Raw genomic sequence first — 25997 nt, 5'->3', positions numbered from 1 at the left:
ACAATGCAAGACTACTTTGGACCTATTGGAAACATTCAACCTGAAAAACAACGTTGTTGGTCTAGGATTTGACAAAAACAGCTAGCAATAGTGGCATATTAACAAAGGTGAAGCAAAACTTATTGAAAACAAACTTGGGCGAAAAGTTTTCTACTTCGCTTGCGGATATTATATAATAATTGGTGATAATTGGAGGAGCATGGGAGGCTATTTTCGGCAAGAGTCAGGATCCGGACAATACAAAGTTTGGTAAATTAAAAGAAGTTAATGAAGAAAAAATCAATATAATCATAAACAATAGAAGACATCTCAAGGCAGACTTCAGAGAAGTAGCTGAGATGTGCCTGATTATTCTTAGTAAGAAACCTAGTCGAAGTATTCATTGGACCAAGCCCGGGTGTAATTCTTCAGGATGTTGAATGGCCAAGAATATATATACTATGAAAATGTTAATGTTTTCAAATGGACTAAAATACGAAAAGGAAACCATCATTCAACTAAAAAGAATAAACCAACTCCTGGTTTTATTTTATACAACGCACTGGATTACAGCAGAATCTACCACGGATGCTCCTATCCACGATTTGCAATTGATTAAAAACATGTTTCACTATCAACATATTGATAATGAACTTGCAACCTCTGTTCTAAAGAAAATGATAAATCACGGTTGGTATATGACCCAGGAGTTAGTACCATTCGCCTTATTCAGTTCACATGAGAGCATGACAACGCCTATTAAAAAAAGCTGGCAATCAAGCTATCAAAAAAACGAAAAGCTGGAGTTTTATAGAAAAGGCAAGCTAGTTTTTTCAAATCATCACTCAAGTAACATTTATCACAGACTTGGTAGGTCCTGAGTCACATTTTCTTTTTGGCGCTCTCAGATTGAAAACTATAGAGCAGCATTGGAGTTTTTGAAGTCAGTTAAAGGGACCAATGATGTTGCTGAAAGTGGCGTAAAACTCATGAGTGATATATATAAATATATTAGTTACAAGAAATCTAATTTAAACTATTAAGAGTCTATGTATTTCTAGTACGTTATATTGTATTGTTTTTTAGTATAGATTATTAGCTTTGTTCAAGGAAAAAAATGTATTTTTTTTATTTTATTTTATTGTATTTTATTTTTCTATACACATACGTCAAGATAATAATAATTTAGGAGAATAGCTTAGAAGACAGGGGGGAAAATCAAATAAATATACAAACAAGTATTTTTTTTAAATATCTGGGGTAAAATTTACCAATGGGCACAAATAAATTGTCAATAACATATAGATAACTATTGAAGCACAGTTTATTTTCTTTAATTTGATAAATATATCCATGCTATACAATAAATCATTGCAAAGCTATAGTCAAAGGAATACAAACAATCACGGGTTTTTTACCTTATTTAGAGTCACCAACAATAAAATTTTCAAGGCCTATGAGGCAGGTATAGCGGTGGTCCGAAATCCAAACTGGCTGATATATTTAGTTTCTATAGATCTTGGAAAATGGGAAAAAGTCAAATATTAAAAGGTTTGAAAAAAAAAAAAGTTAAAATTTGAACCGGTCTACTGTATTGTAGATGTTCTGTATATTTCACGGACGCTTCCCTAGACCACTTTTGTCTTTAGTTCTCTCCTCAGTGAGTTTGTTTTCACATTCGTTTTAGTCCTTTGCGTATCAGTTATGACGTATTAGGTATAGTTTTCAATTAAAAGAAGCTAATGAAATGAAAAAGAAAAGCCTGATAGGAATTTCTCGCATCCCCAGTTATGATTGGAGAAGGAAAAATGTGAGTATTTTCAAGCTTGCAATGTGATCTCAAACGACATGTGTAGAGACGTGTGTAAAAGAGGTCTCCTGGGCCGAGAAAAAAATTGGTGGCCTCCTTATTATAGGGTAATATTTAAATCATTTTCCGTTATTTGAGGTTCCTCTCATATCGTTACTCAACTTATAACCAATAATTAAACATAACTTTCTATAAAAACAAAACAGGGAGCGCTATATAGAACTCTCTGTTAATTTAATGAGTAGAAAAAAATATGTGTTGTGGGTATGTATGGCAAAACAAATGGAAGCTAAATAACGTCATAGATACAAATTATATCTTAAACTTTTTGGCTTCTTCATTATTATGCCTATAAGCAGCACTAAAAATTTTAACAAAAGTTTCTACACATGTGAAAAAATACTAAATATTTTACATCAACCTGTTATTATTTCTTTTCTAGCAGTAACAGTATGAATATGATAGCCCTCACGTTCATAACATTACGTCAATAGCAAAGAATCATAGTTCCATAGGAAAACGAGTTGATTTTTAGTCGCCAAAATCCAATCTCTAGTGATAGTGTGGTCAAAAAATATCCTTATTTTGAAAATGAAAATTATTTTATGTTTAAATATCTAATTTATAATGTCCAATATGCTTAAAATTTACGTCACGCAATATGTAAACCAACCTTTTCTAGAAACATTTAGTACATAAGAAAATATGTAAGCACAAAGAAAAAAAACATTTGAAGATAATACTATACATAGGTAGAACCTTTTTTTTAGTAGAATATTTCTTTAATCTAAAAAGTTAGTTATCCATGTAAGCTATATGACTGTCAAAATTAGAAGATAAAAAAAAGCGGAGGAAGACTAATTAAGATTATTTTCTTTATCTCGAAGATAAATGAACATATCCTAAACTAAAACTAAAGTACCTGAAGGTTTTTTATTTATCTACATATCTACCCTGTAAATCTAACTATAAGATCCAAAAAAATAATCATAAGTCTAAAAAAAGGTGTTTGTTATATTTCAATTAAATACTTGATTTTGTTTTCTGATAACAATTTATTTTATTCATCAGGTTTGAAAAAAAAGACCTTAGATTTTATAATTTTATTTTATACTATTTTACGCTATCGTCCAACAGTCAAAAAAAATATAAATCATGAAAGTATTTTTTTTATATAGATGTAATAGAAAATAGCTTACCCCTACAGGCTTCTCTCGTTAAATGAATTTATTTTTGACATTTGATCTTTTTAATACACTACACTGAACACACAATATGGGCTTTTTTATCTCTGTTCTTTATTAAGTTTCCATTTTTTTAAATTTTTTTGAAAATATGCAAGCCCCTGCCCAGTTTCAATTTCATAGTACTAAATAAAGTTTTATTTTTTCTACTCTTAAGAGTGCCTGTAAATTTGGTTTCTGTAACAAATAAATGTTATGATATTGTGTTTCTGTAAAGAAAAATTATATAGATTTTGTACAACATTAAACGGTTAGTCCACGATTCTACCTATGAGTATTTGATAATTTTTATGATAAAAAAACTTAGATGTTTGACATTTATTCAATTTTAAACAACTTATAAATTTATATATTTTTTAGTTGCTAATTTTTTTAATCCACAAGGCAATGTGATTTGAGGGAATAGCAACATATATGAAGTACCTCTTAGAGTTCTTTTTATTTATTCTAATAATATGTCTTATATAAGGGCACTAATAAGGGTTAGTTGAAATAAGATAACCAACCTTTGTAGACTTCTTTAGTGGTGACCCCAACATTTGAACACAATACCAATCAATAGGTCCAGGGAACTTCATTCAGGCCCTCTACTATGAAGGAGGCAAATGCTCCAAATCCTTCAACACGGCTCGGCCTAGATGTACCGGCGTCGAATCGATCTCGAATCATCGAGGTACGCTTTCCTCTGTTGGATGAAGAGGACATGGAAATATTATTCCATAAAGGGAATTCAATCTTCAGGACGTCGAGGACGAAGAGAAAGCAAATATAATGATAGTGACGCTACCGTGCGATATCCTCAGAAACTTTCTACCAGAAGATTTGGAAGTTTTACGAAGAGATCAAGGATTGCTTTATTAGAAGTACGCACTTCTCCGGAAGAATGGATTCGGAGTGTCCTGGATCTTCTAAAGGACAAATCTCTTTCACGGGTTAAGGTAATGAAAAACGTTTACTGACTCGGCATTTGTACCTTACTTCAAGGATTTTTTATGGAGGGTGATAGTGATTCGATCTGTCCCAGACTCACACAGATCCATGGCCTAGGCCCAGGCAAGCATGAAGTCCGAAGAATTTGTGAAGGCTTGCAATGTTTTAAAAGAATCTGCTACGGCTTGGATATCAACTTTTCATTCTCTTTACTCGAGTACGAGTGAAATATTTGAAGCATGTATGGTGAGCAGGAAAAGAGATGTGAATTGGAACGAAAAGAAGAAGCAAACTTCACTTTGCTGTAAACACAGGACTTACGGCACTGAGGCAAAGTCATGCTCCGGACCCCCATGTCCATTTTTACTCTCATCTGAAAAAAAAACTAAGTAGTCCTCAGCTCTTTAAGAATTAAGTTCATAATCGATTCAGGAGCCAATATCTCTGTTTTACACAATTGGTACTTAAGAGTTTTAAAAAGACTAAGCTACTGTCCCTGGTCGTCTTTGCAGGACAAACAGTTGTTCCTTTTGGAATATGGTCCTTAAAGTGAAACGACGTCACGATTAAGAATTGACGGTACGAGTGACTCCCTTGTCAAAAGACCGGCGTGCCTCCACCTCAAAAAGCTCACCCTTGAGCAAGATTTCATGGAGCAGTTCCCTTTGCTCTTCTCTTCCTGCAATTCTCATACACCTGTTTGGCAATCGGTGAAACAGTGTATAGTTACTTCGGGCTGTCCTGTTTTGCTAGGAGTAGAAGACTCAGTAGACCCAAATTGTCTTTTCTACAGAAAGAAATGGGCGAGTTCTCCGTGTGTCCTCATCCTCCTTCTCATCGGCAGTGTAGAAGCTAAGTGGAGGATTCCGCCTCTGTGGAAACTTTCGTCACTTGAATTGCATGTCTGAGCTGGGTTGCCATCCCCTTCCTTACATAGGGACTTTTCTGAAGGCCTTGGGGGATCCAAAGTGTTTTATAAGCTTGATCTATACAATGCATACCATCAGATCGAAGTAGATGATCAAGACGCTCACAAGACGGCAATCATTACTCGACTTGGCCTCTTCGAGTATAATTGTATACCTTTTTGGCTCAAAATGCAGCACAGTCTTCCCAAAGGGAGTTTTTTGTTTATTTAGAAGATATCCTTACTGGGTCCAGTTCCAGAGAGGAACAGCGAGGAGTACAATTTAAAGGGGTATCGAAACTCCAAGAAGCAGGTCTCATTCTCTTGGGAAATAATGTAAATGGGCCGTAAACTCATCAGATTTCCTTGGCTACAACGTCTTGCCAGAGAGAATTAAACCTGTTAGAAGTAGAGTCGAGGCTATTTGAGTCTTAGCTACTCCCAAGTCTCGTAAAGAACTCTCTAACTACACAGAAACCATGCTTTCCCTATTGTAAAAATATGCCAATTTTGAATAGGGAAAAAAAGCAGCAGAAAGCTTTTCAAAAAATTAAAAGACTCTTTCTGAACCGAATCTATTGGCCTTTCGAGCGAACAGCGCCCCTTTGGCACTAACAACAGACGAAGCGTTTATTAGAATGGGAGTTTTTTTATAGCGTCGGACAGGAAGTGTTTTGATACTATTGGCTTTTTGGTCCAAATCTATTGATATAGATAATATTTGGTACCTACTTAGTCAAATGGTTACAGGTATCCTTTAAAAGTTTTGGATAGGGCCACAAGATGGACTAAAGTTATTCGTATGTGTACTACTTAGGCTAAGACTATTGTGGAGTCTTTCTTTTCAGGGTCGATATCGAGATTCGACATGCCGGTTTCTGTTCACTCCAACAGAGTAGCTCAATTTACGGATGGACTTTGGAAGAAATTGTGAGAATTCCTTGGATCAAATAGTTTATTCACTACAGCTTATCATTCCGAGTTGAATGAAATACTGGAATGATTTCATAGAGCTCTTAAGGTAGCCTGGGCTGCAAGGTTGGGCCAGGAGGGGTAGTTGCAGTTTAAGGTTTTTCCATTTGTGCTCATGGGGATTAGGGCATCCATCCCATATTTACCGGAGCCTCATTTTCGTCAATGTACCATTTCTTGGGATTGCCTCCCTGCTTACCGATGTCGTTGGCCCATTCCTCTGATGCTCTGAGGACAGGGATCTTTTCAATAAAGTGAGAAATAGGAAGCATATTCTGCCAACAATTATTAATCAACCTTCACCCGACTCCAAACTTCTCTAGATGCCATCGAAAAGACGAGTCATGTGTTTATTATAAGCAGGCCAATCAAGCCAACTTTATCTCTTACGTACTTTGGTCCATTCAAAGTATTGTTTAAATCCGACAGGACTTTCAAAATAGACTTGGGTCAATGGTGCAACATTGTATCGGTCGATCGTTTGAAGCCTGGTTTTGGTGTTCAGGATATTCTTTTAAAAACTTATTTTATATGCTCCATCCAGGATTTTATTATTAATTTTAAACAACAACAACCTCATTACAAAAAGTAAAATAACCAACCGGTGTAGACTTCTTTATATTTATCCGTCTGGGCTTGCAATCACGCGTAGCTGGTGTTCCGTTTAATCTAAAACAATATTTTTTTTAAACAGCTTTTTTAGCGGAAACCCCTGACGCCATTTCTTCCACGACGTCGTTTAGACTGTGAAAACGGAAATACTTAATTATTGGAAATAAAACTATTTGTGGTTGTTAAAGTATGGGTTCTATCAGTATTGTGCATTATTTTTGCAAACAGCTAGTAACTCATAGAGTGAAACAAAAGAACCACATAACCATTCCAAGTGTACTTGCTGGTCTGAACAAAAGTTGCAACCTTGGACATAAATATATATATAAAATAATAAATCAACTTATTTCGGATTAAGCAGACATTTCCCTCATGTGGACGCAAAATATTTATCCTTAGGGCCCAGATACTCCAATGGAATTGAGTATTACTTAATTACTTGCAGGTTAAAGACAATTGCCGTAATTATTCTCTAAGTCAAATTTTTCCAATCTTTTAGGCAATTCAAAGTGCAAGCTAAATTATTTCTTATATGGACAAAAAATGTACAATATAAATTTTCACAGGAGGGGCAAGAGTATAGCATAAAGCAGAACACAAAATGAATTTACAGACGGCAAAGTGTTCCAAAGTAAAAACATCAAATATATAAACAATCCTCCTATTGTTATTATCTAGTAAGCTAGGCTTTGGATCTGATGAATTCATTTGAACAGTTCGAATTTCTCTTTTTTTTTAGATATTAAAACTAAATGTTAGACTTCCAGGATGACATCTAGGCAAAGGTATGCCATTAATAATGGAAAACAATATCAACCAAATGGTCACCACATCTACATTTACAGGGACGTATCTTTTTTATGAAATTTTCTATCACCAAATCGCAAAGTGGCTGTTGTATCCCATAAATAGTTTCGCGAATTACATCATTGATATCTTGAATTGACAGTGGGCTGTTGATGTAGACCTCATCTTTCACGTGGCCCCAAAGGAAGAAGTTGCAAGGTGTTAAATCACAAAGTCTTCGTAGGCAATTACGATCACCTCTTTGAGAGATAACACTGTCTGGAAACTTTTCCCGAACGATAGTTTATTTGCTTTTGTGGCACGTAGCTCCATCTTGTTGAAAGTAAACGTTGTCCAGATCAATACCAACCAATTCCTGCCACAAAAAATAATTAATCATCGTGTTACTTCTTGTGGGCTGGTCTACTGTCTAATTGGAAGATTTAACTTCCTCATTGGGTTACTCCATCCCTCCAGGGAATGTAATTTAAAAACGCAAAGTCAGAACCACTACAATCGCAAAGCTAGATCTGCACGAGGTCCATACTAGCCCTAATATTTTTTATGCTTCAAATAACTTTATATTAGATATATTGCAGTTACATGTTGATTTAAAGGAAGATTTATTAAGACAATATGTTTGTGTATTTGATAAGTCTTTAATCACATTCGCTCTGTTGATTATGTTTAATCCCTCTGAGATTACAAATTATGCAATTTGACATTATTAGCATTAAATAATAAAAATATGGGGAGAAGAACTAACTGCGAATAATGAATGAGATATTGGAGGATTCCTTCGGATTTAAGACATCTCAAAGCACAAATTATATTTGGTTCCTTCCCGAGAAGAGTACGAAGCACGGATGTGACGCCCTGGCTTTGTGTTCCCTGTTTCCTTTGGAGTTGACCTTTGAGGTTACTTTTTATTTCATTATCATTGACTTGGATCCTCTAAAGTATACCAGAAGGGTGAAATTAATTATTTGAATTCTAAAAAATATGAATTATATTTTCCTAAACTGTTACCATTATTCCTTAACTATTGGAGAGAAAACATATAATTGTAAGTATAAAGTATGCATGCACATGAGTTATGAGAGTAACACTGTAACTCTTATGGGAGTGAAAAATTGAAGGATTTTTTTTCATGTTAATAATGAAACTAATTTCCCTTTAATTGAAAATTAGAGAAAATATTTTTCTGGTGAGGTTTCTTCTGGATAAATTATGTTCACGACTAATCATCTTCCAAAGATCAAAAAGGAAATCTGAAATTCGAAGAAGAAATGCCAAAGAAGATGGCATGATATAAATATAGATCCAATGAGAATGCCTTCAATCAAGACCCAACAAAGTAATTAATTTTGCCGAAATTTTATATGTAGGTTGTTCAGGCTCCAGAAACGGTTCTGGTAAAAATTTTTGCCTTAAAACCATGGGGGCCTTTTTAACATTTTACCTGTACAACCAGAGGGGCAGGGTCTATTTCAGAAATTTTAAGGGGTCTTTACTCAGGGAAGCGGTAGCGGAAAAATTTAACCTAACTCAGGGACCAGCAGCCCACAACACGTGGACGGGGGAGGGGGGTATTCTATCATATTATATGGGGGTTTTGGTGCTTAGAAATAAGGCGGCGATGTTGTTTAAACTTCCTTGAGGCACAGGACTTTATCTGAACAACCTGAGAACTGGGCTGTATTTTGGGATATTAGCAGGGTTTTTCGATGCTCAAGGAAGGATTGGCAGAGAAATTGAACTTGCATCGGCCCAGCAATTCACCTGAACAACCCGTAGACTGGGGTATATTATAGCATATTAGAAGAGTTCCTGGTTGTCTAGAAACGCAGCGACAGTAGAGTTCAAACTGTAGTTTCGCCCAGTATTTTACCTGTACAACCTGTGAGCCGGGCTGTACTTTAGTAAATATAGGAGTATATATGTGAAAAAAGAGGACCTATATATTAGTATACTCATAACAAAAATACAGTCTTTATTTTTTGGTTTTATATTAAGCGGAAGAGTTCTTAATTAATTTTTTAATGTCCCTGGCAACCCTGAGCAAACCTACTCTAGTTCATTATTACATTTTTAAATAAGCAATCATATATCTAAGGTTGGTCCTGAAAAGCCATTACCGTCTACATGATCTATATATACTCAATTTGATAGAAATCTAATTTGTTCAGTGGGTTGAAAGTTTGCATTTGATGCATCTCAAAAGAAGATAATGATCATTGAAAGGGATTGATTTGGATTCTATAAACCTATTACAAATCTTACCAACATCATTGTGCAATTTTTTTTATATTTAAGTTTGAAGAAATCTTAGGATGAAGAAATAGAAGAATATTTGCCCTTTATATTGGTTATTTAAGGAAAGGACCTATGACATCTTTTAATAATAAAAGTTGGTCGATTCGTTATATTAAAAAAAAAAGTTTGAATTGCATGCATTTAATGATGCACATGATCATTCTTACGAAAGTCTTGTTTATATTCGTCGTTAATCATGAAGAAAATGTTCCGACAAAATGTATCACTACTAAGTCTCGAGTAGCATACAAAACTCCAAAGACTTGTTCTCATTTGGAACTTTTGTCTAAATTGATAAGTGCTCGACTCATTCGTTATGACGTCGATGCTTTTATTAAGACACATTTGCATTTTGATTCGTTTAATTTGTTGTTCAATTCTCAAACTGGACTATCATGAATACGTCAGCCTAGCATATCTTGGAAAATTATCGTAGGGAAAACTAAAAATCCAAGATTTACCTGAAAGTCGTAAAGTAAATATGCCTTTTGTGAGCAAAATCCTACAGATATCCTGATTTGTGGATTTTTGTTGAATTCTTGGAGTTGAATAGTTTATGTATACCCAAAGTCGAGCAGTTCATTTGCAATTGGCTATACGAATGAATACTGAACGTATGATTAACTAAAAAAGAATTCTGATGATTGTATATACAATCCATTTGTTATTAATAACTGAATTTGCCCGATCATTAAGGTTCATTCGTTAACACTCTACATATCGTTATAAAAATTGAACTGTTGATTTATGAGCATGATTATAAACCGATCCCGTGTATGCTAAAATGACATTGATTAATTATTTTAATCCCTTGTTATTCATAAAATGACTAAGTGAAGATAAATATTTGTTGAAACTTTGATAAGATTATTAATGAGGGATTATCCTTTATTGTGAAAAAACTTTATAATATAATTTCACAAGTATTAATTTTACTTACAATAGACCTTTCAACTCAATCAAAGATTAATGCCATGTATTTTACTACAATGAGCTTGCTTTAATCGTTTTGCAAAAAAAAGAAATTACTGAACCAGAATAATTTTGTACTCAAATTATGTTACGAGTAGAACATCATATGATAACAAAAATTATTTATAGTCTATATTTAAACCTTGTTCAATACATATGGTTTAATAAGTAAATATGTGGGCTGTCAAGACAATAATAAATTAAGAATATTTTTTTCTCAAAATAGAGCCTGAATTACATTATTATTTTTCAACTGAATTATCATTCATTTCTGTTAAAAAATAATAATTCTGATTAATCCTTTGGAGGTAAAGCAAATTGTGTTTTAAGTACAGCAGCTCAAATCCCTTTTTATAATGACTGACACTCAGGCTGTAGGATTAGTATTGGGGTAGGCGTTGTTTCATTCTAGGAGCAATATTCTAAAGTTTTCTTGGAAATATAAATCAGTCGCTATCATGTGTTTGAGTAATGAGGAACGGGAATTTGCCGTCGAAAAAAAAGTATTACAATAAAATAATTTGACAGAATATTTCATTAAATTAAATTTCCATTGCAATTTAACAACTGAGTTTTTTTGGGTGCAATTTATGAACATCTGTAATTTGCTTTAATTTATAATATATGGATGTGTCAATACTTTCCCAAATTTTTTGTTTACGTCTGCAGATAAATGGTGCATATATAGAAAACTTACAGGAACTCTTAAAGTGGGAACCAAATTTTATAGAGACAGGAGAGGAGATTGCCTTTTATGCGGAGCATTAGAACCCTCAGGCCATTTTTCTGGAAATATTAGATTTTAAATGATGTATTTATGAGAGTTAAAATTTTGCTACTAAAAAAATTCGAATGTAAGCTTGATAAAGATGATTTTTTATCCTTTTTTAATTGTACAGGTCATGGGAAATATCAATCCTATTTTAGCAAGACCAAGTATGTCCTATATACTACGAGATTACAAAGGGAAAATTGATAATAGTGAAATATTGTCTACTGCAAAACATTTTATTCGTGTTTCATTAAGTATAAAGAAGTAGTTTCTTTGATATTATTTTACAGGGGGTCCACAAAAAATTGGAACTACTTTAAACTTCATCCAGATCTATAATGTGGATATTCGGAGTTAAATCATACTAATATAAAAGGTTGCATGAACAATACACCATAACTTCCACCACAATTGTTTTGACAACAAACAATAGTCATCATGGAACAAGTAAGGAGAGACGCCTTCCTCGAATTGGCTCGCGCGGGACACAAGCCCTCTGCTATCTACAAGCCTCTTAACTATCCCAAAACCACGGTGTACCGGGTCTTCAATGCCTGGGAGGTTGAGGGGAATGTCTGCTGCAAGGCCCACAACATGAGAAGTGACCGAATCCGCACTTCCCGCTTCCTTGAAGGCCTCCAGAAGTCCATCAAGGCTTCGCCGGGTACTTCCTTGTCCAAGTTGGGTACAGGTCATACTGTATGGCCAAACAAAAAATCCTTACGGCATCCATGAAGGCCACCAGGCTTACCAAAGTGTAAGCGTCTCCTTAATGACCTGAAGAGCCATGGAGGAAGAATCATCTTCTTCTCCGACGAGAAGAACTGGATGGTCGACAGAAGCTACAACGTCCAGAATGACAGGTGGCTTGCCAAGGAGAGAGAAGAGGTCCCTGCGGTCTTCACCTCAAAGTTCCCGGCCTCCGTGATGATCCTGGATGTCATCTGCAGCACCAGTGAGGTGATTCCTCCTTTCTTCTTCAATCCCAAGGAAAGGGTTATCGCGATAAGGTACTGCGAAGTCATGGAGGAGTTCGTCATCCCCTGGATGAAGGATACGGCCGTTGGGAGGGAGTTCATATTCCAACAAGACTCAGAGCCCGCACACATCGCCAATAACTTCTTCAACTCCCACGACATCACTTTCTGGGATTGCAACACCTGGCCCTCCAACTCACCCGACCTCAATCCGTGTGATTACTACAGGTAGGGAAAGTTGGAGAGGGAGGTGTGCAAGGTCAGCCACAAGAGCATCGTGGCCCTGAAGGGCTCCATTACGAGGGAGTGGAATGCTGTCAATTCCGCGGAAGTCATCAGGGCATGCAAATCATTTAGGTGCAGGATGGAGAAGATGGTGGCTGCTGAGGGAGGACATGTTGAACAAATTTATTGTTTAATATCATGTCTAACTTTTTCATATTAACAAAATTCCATTTTTATCAAGCAGGTTGAATTTTAAAATAGTTCCAATTCATCGTGGGCACCCTGTATGGTGCATTTTTGTGATGAATTTTTATTACCTAACTTTGGAGCTTTTTTTTTAATGCTTGTTTACCGATGCATTTTGTATATAATTGTGTTTTAATGTATTTTTTAATTAGATGATTGCCCGAATAAAGGCCAATAGAAAAAAAATATATATGCAAAAACTATTCTTTCAATTCATTTTCATATTTTGAAATTTGCAAAATTATTTGAGCTCCAATAACTCCATGAATAATTATTCTATAGAGCTAAAATTGATTAAATCTGATCCAGTGTTGTATAATAATTATAAATTAGTTCAATTTGTCCAAATCATGTAGCCGTACCCTGTATAAAAATTTATCCTCACAATGAAAAAAGTAAAAGTTGATACATTTTATTTTTAGTAATAAAAAAGACTATATAATATAATTAACATTTTTGGGTATCTCTACTTCTCCCAAAATTTTAATACCAAGTTTATAATTGATCAAATATGAGAAAAGTAAGTATTAAAATTATTTACATGATATTTTATTCAAGATTTCTTCATGTTGACTATCCACAAATGCGTAACAGTTTTGTTGATTTGTTTAGTCAACAGTTACATATTTAACCTTCTCGTGCTATACAAAACTCCCTACTCTTTTTTTATTGATGCTCTGTGAATGAGTCAAAATAATATAGATAAATATATTATTATTTAACTGTATTGTTGCCTCTTTCCTTCAAATATTTATTTTTTAACCCTTTTACCTCTATTACCAAACAATATTTCACATTTTTCGACAATATAATTTACATTTTTTAACAAAAAAAAATATTGTATAAATTATGACCAAAATTATATGCAAGCATGCAAAAAAAAAAAGAAATTAAAAATCATCATGATAACCCTGACAATTTGAAGAAGGTTTGAAAGGAGAACAACATAGATGTCACAAGGTTTATTAGAGAGGAAGAAAATAAACACAAATCCTACTCCGTATTTCTTGATCTTCAATTCTACTCGGACTTGAAAAAGGACAATCAATTACAACTCCCCAACAAATTATTATTGTAACTTTTGGTATTTGAGAAGTAAACACACTTTACCTAAGCTGTTTTCTCCACCAAAATGAAAGAATAATGCTGACAGCTTTTAAAAATAAAAATAAACGTTGCTGAGATTCCCAACAAGAAAAAATCTTGCACGCGTGTAAGGTCATATTTTATTAAACTAAATATATATTATTGTATGTATTTAATGTACATAGATGGAGTTTTATACGAGATTAATAAGCAAAACGAGAGTTAATGTCAGTATTTATATTACTTCCACATATAAAGTGGACTGTTTAGTAAGTTATTAGACAGATTATATTAAAGAACTTATAATCTTACTTCTATATTACACATTTCTTTCTAAGTCCTTTTTGTAGATTTTTAGAGAAGGAACCATATGTACAACATTTAATTACTTGAAATTACACATTTGCTATATTTTATTCATTGTAGATATGATATTAAATAGTTATGTACAAATGAACACGGTTTTGTTGACTTGTACTCCATTTCAGATGAACAAATAGAAATGGTAACTGCTTATAGTTGCTAAACTAGTTTTAATCAAATTATTTGTTATTTTGGGGACGAAATGTACACTAAATTAGAGGTATTTATTTATTTGTTTAGTATATTGAAAATGTTTCTAATAATTAATTTTTGTACATTTCTTATTTTTCAAAAATAAAAAATACCGATTTGTGTCCAAATAAATGAATTGTGTAACGTGGTGCACAGAATTAATACTTTTGATTTGGTAATATAATGTAAGTTATTGATACTGTACTACTAAGATTATTAATTGTATCCATACTCAATTATTTATAGATATATATTAACTATTGAGGTTATTTCAGTTATTATACCAGTGTGGCTGAATGCCAGGTTAGGTAGCTAATATCGGCACATTTTTATAGTGGGTACCCTTGTAGACCTAGTCCACTATTCTCCATTATTATTTCCGTTTATTTATTGTTAAAAGCCTTTCTTTAGCGTTGTTTTATTCAATCATGGAAATCGTGTGTGATGGTCCTCTTCCACTTGTAGAAGATACTTAAATCGTTCTTCTTTATGTATTAAATGATCATTAAAGTTATAAATTAAAGCAACACCTCTTTCCTAGGTGTCCTTTATGAAATTCATATTCCTTATATAAAGACTGGCAGCTGTTTAGCTCCATTGAACTGGATCATTCTTCAAAAACTATGTTTAAAATCACAACTTCGTGAGAAAATTCAAAATTGATGATGTAACAAAATTAGCGATCGTTTTGTTCTGTAAAGAGTCACCATCCACGTTCAAATTAGTTTGTTGGGATGGATTTTCAAAGCCGCTTTGCTAAGTGTTTTAACCATTTCTCGCTTAATATCAAGTGACGATTCTTCTTCTTCAAAAAAAAAAAAAAAAGGCCCAATCCGTTTTTCACTTAGATACCACATATGTCTAGAAAAGTGCTGCTGTTACAACTACTGATATTTCTTTGTCACTGTAGGATTGAATCTTCTTCGTAAGTGACAAGTCATTGAATGGTACAGAAACCGCAATAGGGCCTACAAACCATTGATATAAGTAACAAAGCAAAGCATATAATGCAAAACACTGTATTGCTCGGATTTTTTTAACAGTAATTTGCATTTGTTTGTGGAAAGACAAATTTTGAGTGCATCGATAGCTCTGGGCCAATGAAATTTAATGCCACGTTGAGGAGTTTCTCCAAGATTTATGACTTTTAATTCAAGCAGTTCATTGTAATCTGCAAGTGACTTTACTTTAGTCATGGGTTCTCTACATATTTCTATTATAAGTTTTTCATCTGGAATATTAGAATTATAGTTTCAAATTTGTGAGCATCAAAGGTGTTCCATCTAGCTATGAAATTATTTAAGAGTATGATATCTGGTCCCTAATGTCGGCATGTTAATCCAAAAAGTGGTTTTTTAAGTTTATCTTCAAGAAAAGTGCAGGGCCCCAATTTTTACTTGTATAGCTTGCTGTAGTATAAAAGTAAATGGCCTAAACATGGCATCTTATTACCCAATCTTCTAGAGTTTCAAAACAGTAGTTGTCATATTTTTTCCTGTTCCAGATTCAAGTTTTGGACCAGCTTGTAGCTTAGAATTGTTTTTTTACCTATTTGCGTCTACGTACACCTGTTTTTTATCTCTGTAATTTAAAGATTATTCTTCAATTTTTTTTTCTAATATCACTATAATCAGGAATAAGTATCTCTCAGAACCGTGTGACCTCATTGCAACAGCTTTTACTACATTCAAAATAACACATTTCAAAAAAATTTAAAAAAATATTAGCTCCCCAAATATGATTCACAGTTGATTAGACACATTTTATAGGATCTTCATTTAAGATAACTTAATAAGTAATTTATCTTTCGAAACTTGTAATGTTTTTTATGAGTTGATATTACCTTATATTTTCATTTATATAGTTATTTCACGTCGAAATATGCCTTTAAATTGTACCCATACTCCAAAAACGTAAATTTTTTTTTTTCTAGTTTACACACTTACATTAATTAATAATAACAATATTTTTATAATAAATGTAAAAATAAATAAAAAAAAGGCAAGACAAATCATTAAATATTATAAATTCCTTTGCCTGGGAACAATTCTATAAATCTAGCCCACGCTAAATTTATTAATTTATTGTGTTTATTATTATAGTTTGTATATGTCTATATAAACATATATAATTAATCTTCTACAGCCCCTGAAGAAGGTCCCTCCTGATGGCATCTAAAATACTTGTGGAGATGGGTCAACCTTTGTACCCTGATACGTACATGATGAAGATGGCATTGCGGAGAAGGTACTCCGCTTTTAAGGATTAGAGACCTACCACTGATATAGAAAACATCAAGTCTACCTTTGTTAGAGTTAGACAGAACTCCTAAATCATGCTACTTAATGGAGTTGTCTTATCACACTCATAAAATATATGTAGCAAAGGTCTCCCGCTCTTTGCCACAAAAGGAACACGTCCTCTCTTCTTCGTTCTTTTGGACTTGTTTGTATAGAGGCTGGAGGTAGCGAGTCTGTACCTTAACCAATGCTAGCCGTTGGTAGCTTTCATCACTTAGTCCCATAAATTGTCAATAGCGAAATATAACTATTTATATCAATTGGTTTATTTTATATATTTAAATTGTACATTTAATAAATTTTTTGGGAGGGAGGGGGACTTGAGCTACATCAAAAAGCGGCTGGCAACGCCACTGGACAAACCTATTGCGGTTAAAGATTTTATAGGTACATTTTGTGTTTGTTCTACGGCATAAACAACAATAATAAATGTGACTTTTATCCGACGGGCGAAATGCTGTTACATTTTGTACTTTATTGTCTAAGATATAAAAATTAAGTAAGCAGGCAACCTATGATAGATATACATTTCCTTCAATAAAGGTTTTTATGATTTAATGTTAGAATATATATATATATTTAAGTTGATTAAGTTATAGGAAATAAAGTACAGAACAATATTATATAAACCTATATGAGCATACATAAAGCTGGCCTCTGAGTTACACAGAAAAGTCAAAACCCCTTTTAACTCAACTAATTAACCAGCCCAAGCGCTTTATCACAGAATAAAATGCAATGAAAGAATACTCACACATCAAAATCAAGTAAATACTTTTTTTTAATTATTCCAAACTCACATCCCCATACTGAGAGTTAAAATTCTAAGCATTTACTCACCTCTGAAATTTTATGTCGTAGGAAATTTGAACAGTGTTTTTTTTTTTTTAATTTCAAAAAATGTTATGATTCTTCTTTAATTATTGAGGAGAGAACTACTAAGTATAAAGTCCTTTTGTTCATAAAGGATGGAAAGTAACACTGATAATGGGTTGAGGATTTATAAGATGTGTAAGTTCTTGTTGGTAATTTTGGGGCAATTAAAATCAAAACAAAATGTTTACAACGGATTGGTTTTCAATTTGCTGAACGAATCTGCATGGGTCCATTTGTAATGTTTGGATTGGTGAAAAGATTGGGTAATCATTGGAGGAAGATGTGCTCAGTATGGGCTCTACCATAGAAAATGTCCTCCCTTTACAAGGTTCGAACGAACCACTTCATTATAATCATCGACTTTACTGTAGGAGTTAGTCCCATAGTCATGCAGGGATTACTTCTGTAGGCCAATCAGATGGGAGCCCCGTGTTGAATAACTTATTTTTATCACATAGAACACCGAGGATGTTCTCTAGACGAGATTTTAAAAGAAAAGATATCAGTCCTCCGATTCTTGCATTAATTGCCTTAGAAGTCACTCCTAACAAAATGATACAGCAAGCTTGAACTGTTGAAATACCAATCGTGAAGAGAAGGACCCTCCATCAATCACAAGGTGAAGGTTCGAACGACTTGGTATCAACAATGGTATGGGAGATGTAGATCCAAACGTCATTTTGAAGAACCTATTCACTGACATATGTCAAAAATGGCTGAGGTACAGATTAGGGACGTCTTGTATTTTTACAAATAAGTCCCGGAAAGATTCTGAGAAGAGAATTTGTTATTTTTGTCAAAAAAAAATTGGAGACCTCTTTTCATTTATTCTACCAATGCATAGAAATACCCAGATCCTTAGGATGGGGGCAGGAAGAAGTCTGAGAAACTTCCATTCAAGATTGAGTATCTCGGATTGGCTCATTGTAACGTCCTCACGGTATAAGGATAGGTGGAAAATTGAGGGGCTAATCTTCAAAGTATAATATTTGAAGAACCAGGAACTCCCTTCTTGGCTTTGTGTTTACGTGTCTGAAGCGATATTAATTCCCTACTCCCTCAGCATTGAAGAGAGATACTAACAACTAATAAGTAATACTAATACTATATACAATTTTAACATACTAATATAGAGTGTTTACTAATGTTTACTTGTCAGAACTCGCTCGAGAAACTCACTTCTTTATCTAATTAGTTATCTACTCTACGGTTTTTCTTTTTTCTTTTCCTCCTTCATTATTGTAATTAAAGTATTTCAAATCCTTAAATTGACTTATTTGTATTTTTAAGTATATAATTATTATTTGGACATTGTATGTTTTCAGTTTTGAATTACAAACAAAAATAAAAAAAAGAGTTGTCGCAAATTTGTCTAGTCTAGAAAATTCCCTGGTCAGTCGTTAAGCTTTATACAAGCTCAGCGAGAGCCATCCTCCCTAAATGTTTAAAGTGGTTTAAGTGATTTGAAAAGTAATTTCACTTTTTGAACACACATTGTATATTTGACTATTTTAATCTTATTTATACTTTTTTTTTCGAAAAAATATAACAACTGATTGACAAATGGCCTTTTGAACTTATATTATGTCATTGTATTAATTTCTCAGTTATTATACCCCATTTTTCAGGTTTTAAGTATTTGATGGAATACTAAAACAACTGGAAGTGCGTCTTAAAATTGTACTCACTTTTTTTTCGACATACAGAGGTAGCCATTCATCCTATGTTTTAAAAATTTTTTAAATTGTACAGAAGGAAATATGGATCAAAAGGGATGTGGGTTACAATAGTTAATTAATTTTTTAGCTGTAATTCAACATAGTGGACAAGTTTTCTGCTCCTGGGTCTAAGCAGGGTTAAGTCTTCTTTTCAAGATCCAGATATGTGATTTTGCAGATTCCCCATAAAAGACTCCAAAAACCGGGTTAAATATCTATTGGCCATGCAAAGAGATACAATTCACCTCGTTTAAGTCCATCTATAGAATATCGAAATGAAAGATCTTCTAACTCTAAAACATTCTTCTCATAGTCTTCAATAGCAGCAAAGAATAGTATGATATTTATTGCCGAATAAATACCACAAACATTGCTAATACTACAATGGAAAATTCTACGAAAGTGAAAGACAAAATTCTGAAACGGTTCTATGATTTACGATACCAGTAATGGCCAACCAAAAATAGTTTGAATAGTACATACATCAGTTTAAGACATCTGCCTCTAAAATAACAAAATGATTCTAGCTAGTGGAAAAAAATTAGTTGAAAGTGAATTCTTTATCGTCTTATCAATCTGTGATTCTCATTGTAACAATAGGAATCTAATAAGTGTACTCAGTTCTACTACATTGAAAAATTTTGGATTTAGTAAATATCCTATGAATACTACTCTCACATAAATTTGTTCCTTATTTGACAGAATTAACGTCTTCAAGTTAATTTATACAAAGACGAAAAAAAGATAAGATCTTAAGGCTTATACTAGTAAGATGATCAATAGTAATTTATACCATTATGGGGAAATTTCCACGCTATATCAGTTCTTGTAGAGGATTTTAAACACCATCATGGAGTAGTATTTTATATTGTCGGATATATCAATATCCAAAACTTGGTATATATATGCACATATCTCTTGATATATTTCTCAGATTATATAACCTTAAATCAAGTAACGTAAGTCTTAAGTGAAAATACTCGTAAAGTTATAAATCTAAATTTTTCAATTTTGTTAGAAGATGAGGCCTCAGTTATCATAAGCAATGATCAGGGATTTTGTTAAGACGACAGATATTTTTAGACTAAATCTAGAAACTATTTCAAAGCTCTTTGTTCTTAGTTGACGATATTATGATAATATTTGGTAAGTAACTATAATTGAGTATGTAATATGTTCGTTTTACAATATCATGTAAATTATTGTTTACAACTTGCAAATCTGGCCATTGTTTCTTTCCTTATTTATAAAATTGTCATTAAAATTACCAACGTTGTGGAGAAGATTTTTTTTTGCGTTGCATACAAATCATATAATATTTGCCATTATTAATACAACAACAATAACAAAAACGCCAAATATACATTATAGTAAATTACTTCTTTCCTCATTTGTATCGATATGCTGAAATTGATCAAATAAAAGCTCCATTGAATTTATAACTACAAAATAATAACATTATTTTCATTCCTTTCCTTAACTCAATATGGCAACGCTTTTAAACCGATACTGTCTTTCTTTTAGCTTCGTTTCCGCATGAGGATGAAATCAGCTTAATTCGAGCCGGTTAAGGATCTTGATATCTTATCATTAGAAAAGGGAAAATGAGCGAAAATTTAGAGTTTCCGTTGCAACTTGTAGAATTTATTTGTACAAATTACTACTTGTGACAAATTCAAACTGTGTCAGGACACATATAAAACAACGTAAATTTATATATGTTCCCTGTAAACACAACGTTTGTATTATAGTCTTTCAAAAAAGTAAAATTTAACAGGAAAACACAGAAATTATTGAAAAATTGCCTTTCTTTTTATGTAGAAGTTGATATAAATGTAGATTTATAGGTTCACGTGGAGTAAAGTCCTGCAGGAGATGCCACAACAGCACCCGTGCCCTCAAGACCTCCTTCAACAAGACCTGTGCCTACATGAGCGCCTATTACATCCAGACGGTCTACAGCAGCTTCCGCCACCACCTGGAGCTCATGTCCATCCCGGATACATAAATAAAACATGTTATTTGGATTTCAATTAATAGTTAAGAGACTTGTTTCCTAATTCACCCACTGGCATGGACTTCAATACTTTGTGTGTTAAAATGGGTAAATAATAACGGTTGTCCCGGTACGTGACATAAATTGGGGTTTTCTCCCTTTCTTGCTATTTGTTCAAGACTGTTTTTATATTGACGCATTTTGATTGCATTTGTTTCTTAGTAAATATCCATGAAAGGTACAATTACAAACCTAATAATTTTACATTATAACTATTTCAACCCATCGGGTTATTACTACAATGCTAACAATGTTAAGCTAATTCGTAATTATGTATTATAAAAAAAGTTAATTTACAAAAGCAACATTTTAAAAATAAATTGGAAAGTTGCAAAATAAAATTATAAAAATAATTAAAATAATGTTCTTGTAAGTATAACCATTAAAGATAGGTCCTTTTTGTAACCCTTTTTTAAAAGTAAAATTTCACAGAATTAGCATGATAAAATGTTAAAAGCCGGATTAATTAAATATTTTTAATTGTGCTTTTAATTTGTTTCAAGTTGGAATTTCGTCATAATGTAGTTCTGAAATTAACTTTTTGTTTTTTTTTAAATGAAATTATTAAAATAATAAACTTTTATTAGATTCTTAGGCATGTGTGACACTAAGTTTTCTCATTTCGTGGGAAATTGTCGGGTGACTTTGTTTTATAAATTCATCAGTGGGAACCCGGGAAATATAATTTTAAATTTCGAAATCCTATTTGTAATGATAATGTTCTGTGAAATGTAATTAATTATTTGTATACTTTAAGAAGAAAGAATAGAATTTAAACTAGTCTTACCTGGAGGACTCAAGCGAGCACCCAGTAGAAGAAGAATATTTTTTCCTTCGCGTTTCTGATTGGCTTAAAAATGTCAGCCACCATAAAGTCCATTTGATAGGCCTTAGAAGAGTTATATTCACTATTTTGTGTCTTTAATTTAATTATTTGATATAATTAGACAATACTGGTTGGAGAAAAGTAATGAGACCTGCCTCTAAGTAGCCATTAAAATACTCATAATTGATCAGGAAGAAGTTGTACATAGAAAATTTTATTTTATAATATTTTTACTATAAAAATTAATTATATACATTAATTATAAATCTGCCCACCACCAGTCTCAACATCAGCCTCCTATTGCATCCGGAACCCCTCGCACACATTGGCAACGTAGTACTTTTTCATGATCCTCCACTGCTGGTTAAGGGAGATCTTCAGGGTATCAATATTCGGATGGCAGACTTTGCAGGCCTTCTTCTCAATTAACTACCAAATGGAATAATCCAGTGGATTCAAATCTGGCCTATGAGGGAGCCAAAGGTTCTTGGACCAGAAGTTCATGTTGCTACCATCCACTCTTGTGCAATATTAGCAGTATGGGCTGGAGACTCCTTTCCTGATGAAATATTTACGTGGCCTTGTTGGACTTCTTCACGGTCTTGCTCATCTATGGGACCATATTTTCCTTCAACACCATCAAGTATTCGGCTGCGGGTAACCGGTATCAAACAGGAAACCAAATTGTAGACATTTTTTCTCCAATTGATGTTACAATCCCCAACATCATCAGGGTATTACTATAAAATAACTGTTAAGAATTTGAGAACATCCGTATACAGTTTAAACTTTTAGTATAATGAGGATTAAGTAATGGTTTAAATGTAATTAACTAGACAAAATAATATTTTTATAAATATATATTTTTCTTTTCCCTTTTTCAATATTAGTTAGTGTACCATGGAACTCAAGATTCGGGGAACTACATATGTTTTTGTTTAAAATAATTGTTTTTTTTCTTCATTTTTTAGGAGAATTTCTAAGTTTATCACATTAGTTATCATTTGTTTGATAAAATACAAATACTTTCAGTCAAAACCCTCAAGCAAAATTCGTATTATGACTATAAAATTGAAAAAAAATACAATTTGTAAATTTAGATTTTCATTTTTTTAATGTTCCTTTAATTGGTTAGATGGAGTCAATCTAATCTATGAATCTTGTGTGACTCTCTCAAGGGCGTTGTCCATAACCTACGTTGATTCCGCATTTTGCTTCTTTTCTAAAAGAAAATTAGTTTTGTTTTCAAAATCGTATTTTATTAACCTCCAAATTCAGAAAAAAAAGTTTATTTTAGGGTCCTGCTAAAAATAAACTGAATAAACATTTTACATATTATCAGCAAGTCATAATAATTTTATATGTGTGTACATTCTACATGCGTGAAGCAGAAGAATATAATCTTATCTTTGATATTTCATTACATATAAAAATATTAAACTGCCTGAATTAGAGCAGTCACAATGATGAAAGGAATTGTTGCACTATTGACCCTTGTGGCCTTTTCTCAAGGAAGAAGATTTGACTATTCAAATAAGGAAATCTTCAAAAATCCAAAAGTCATTGGTGGAGAAGTAGTAGAACCTAATTCTATCCCATATCAGCTGTCCATCAAGAACAGGGGATTCCATTTCTGTGGTGGATCTATTTACGATGAGGTTCGTATTTGTAATTTCCGACAAACAACGTTCGGCAAAAGATATAATGCGGACAATATATATTATTCATGCTTATTTAGACAACTGCCATCACAGCCGCCCATTGCTGCGTAGTAATAAATGTTGACATTACTACTGTTGTGGCTGGAGATCACAATCAATTGTTTCCATCTAAAAATGAACAAATTTTAAAGATTAAGAAGGTCATTACTAATCCTGACTTTGGAACCAATGGATTAAATAATGATATTTGTGTTCTTATTTTGGAGGAACCCTTTGTTTTTAACGAGTAATAAAAAGTTTAAAATTATATTTTACAAGCACTGTGTGTTCACTCTAATTTATAGTAAAGTGGATAAGGTCAAACTGCCTAAGCAAGATCAGGAATTTGAAGGAAAAGCCGTTGTATCAGGATGGGGATCACGTATTGAAGGGTTTCCTGGATCTTTCAAGCTTTTTAAGGCTGAGCTTACACTCCTCGACAGTAAAAGTGAGTTATTGTTATTATTATTCACTTAATAATTTTCCATTATGATACATGTTATAGAATGCCATCAATTGTTTGGGGATAATTTCGATGAAACAATGATTTGTGCTAATGGAGTGGATGAGATGAAAGGTTCTTGTCATGGAGATTCTGGAGGACCTCTTGTTTGTGAAGGAGGGGTTCAATGTGGTCTTGTATCTTGGGGTATTCGTTGTGGAGCCCCGGAATACCCTGGTGTTTATGTAAAACTGAGTCATTTTATTGATTGGATCAAGGAACAGTTATAAAGATAAAATATTTATTTTACAAAAAATCTATCCAATAAAATTTTAAAAATTATATCTCATTTCATTCTTTCAAAAGCTAATTAGATAAATAGAGCCTTTAAGGTGAAGCATTGATTAACTTTTTTTTAGCTTATATAATATTCCTCATATTATCTTTAGAATTTATTTGATTGATTTCTTGGACTATAAAGAACTATATATTGAATATTAGTCAAGTAAATCAATCAACTTGGAGACACAAAAAACAAATTTCAAATAAATTACTTGCTTTTATTTCAATCAATTTAGTAATTGTTTATTTATTTTTATAGTTGGGATAAATAAATGCTAAAAAAATAACTTGAGGACAAGATTAAAATAAACAATCATTACTTAATAGATTACATTTTTAGGTCATGGATTAATATATAAAAATATATGGCCTTATTATTAATTTCATTTGAGGAAAGGATTTTGCAATTATAGCAAACAATTTTTTACATATAGCAGTATTGAATATAAAAGCCACATTTAATAAAGATACGCAAAAATAAATTCACAAATATGATTAGTAATTGTTTGAGATATAGATGGGGAATAGGTCAATTAATCGTTCGATAACAAAATAAAGACAATTTTGACTCATGCCATGTTGTATGATGGACAATTTTTAAGTTCAAAAATTAGATTTGTAACATGATTGTGGAATATTTTTTTATAACGTAATTGACCTGCAAAAATCAGCTTTCAATATCAATTTAGTATAATCCTTCACTTCAAATGCGTTTGTAGCCAATAATACTAAGTATAAAACTTTTGCCACCACCTTCTTATTATACAAAGTGAATATATTTATATCGAGTTTTGTGGTTTTTGTGTCAAGTGGTCCGAGCCAAAGGGTCAAATTGAGTCAACTACGGGCCCATTAAGAAAGTATTATTTAATCATAGGAAATATTATTTTTTAAAGGTATAATTGAAATAAAAATTTAACTAAACCAAACATATATGTAAATCATTTGATCCCAGATATTCTTAACATTTCTAGGCATTACAACGTTTAAAGTTTAGGAGATGTTCGTTACTCACAAAAAATTATAAATGAAAATATTCTTACGTTTTATTTCTTTTTTTATTAGTCAAGTTGCCTCACTAAGCATTTGTCATTTTGTCCTTCAGCAACCTTTTAATTAAAAAACTAATATCTATTTAAATACTTAACCAATTAACTCCATTTAAATACTTAACCAATTAACTCCATTTAACTCTTAAGACAACCCTAAATAACTATATTTTAATGAAATAAGTAGAGGATGTGATAATAATGGAATTTCAAAAACAAATTAATTAATATGAAGAAAATTGATCTAAAGGTATGAACTTAGAAAATGTGACAGAGTTTAGAATTGGGGTATACTCACC

The 25997-nt window shown here is 32.6% G+C and overlaps 1 protein-coding gene across 1 annotated transcript; it reads left to right on the top strand.

Annotated features, from left to right (window-relative positions):
* Positions 1-23534: 23534 nt before the first annotated feature.
* LOC121115622 (trypsin) lies at positions 23535-24649 on the top strand. Its single transcript, XM_040709705.2, has 4 exons — positions 23535-23823; positions 23904-24112; positions 24171-24313; positions 24371-24649. The coding sequence occupies exons 1-4, from the start codon at positions 23629-23631 to the stop codon at positions 24595-24597; spliced, it is 774 nt and encodes a 257-aa protein (XP_040565639.1). The 5' UTR covers positions 23535-23628; the 3' UTR covers positions 24598-24649.
* The last annotated feature ends 1348 nt before the right edge of the window (positions 24650-25997 follow it).

The sequence above is a fragment of the Lepeophtheirus salmonis genome, chromosome 1, assembly GCF_016086655.4.
Source record: "Lepeophtheirus salmonis chromosome 1, UVic_Lsal_1.4, whole genome shotgun sequence".
Classification (NCBI taxonomy): Eukaryota; Metazoa; Arthropoda; class Copepoda; order Siphonostomatoida; family Caligidae; genus Lepeophtheirus; species Lepeophtheirus salmonis.
The sequence above is the reverse complement of the archived record's forward strand: the minus strand, read 5'-3'. Positions and strand labels throughout refer to the sequence as shown.

Bases quoted from the DNA above. Each gene is read 5' to 3' on its own strand.
- LOC121115622 (XM_040709705.2), top strand. From the start codon at position 23,629: ATGATGAAAGGAATTGTTGCACTATTGACCCTTGTGGCCTTTTCTCAA. The intron at 23,824-23,903 runs GTTCGTATTTGT...ATGCTTATTTAG, and splicing joins GTGGATCTATTTACGATGAG to ACAACTGCCATCACAGCCGC. The intron at 24,314-24,370 runs GTGAGTTATTGT...TACATGTTATAG, and splicing joins TACACTCCTCGACAGTAAAA to AATGCCATCAATTGTTTGGG.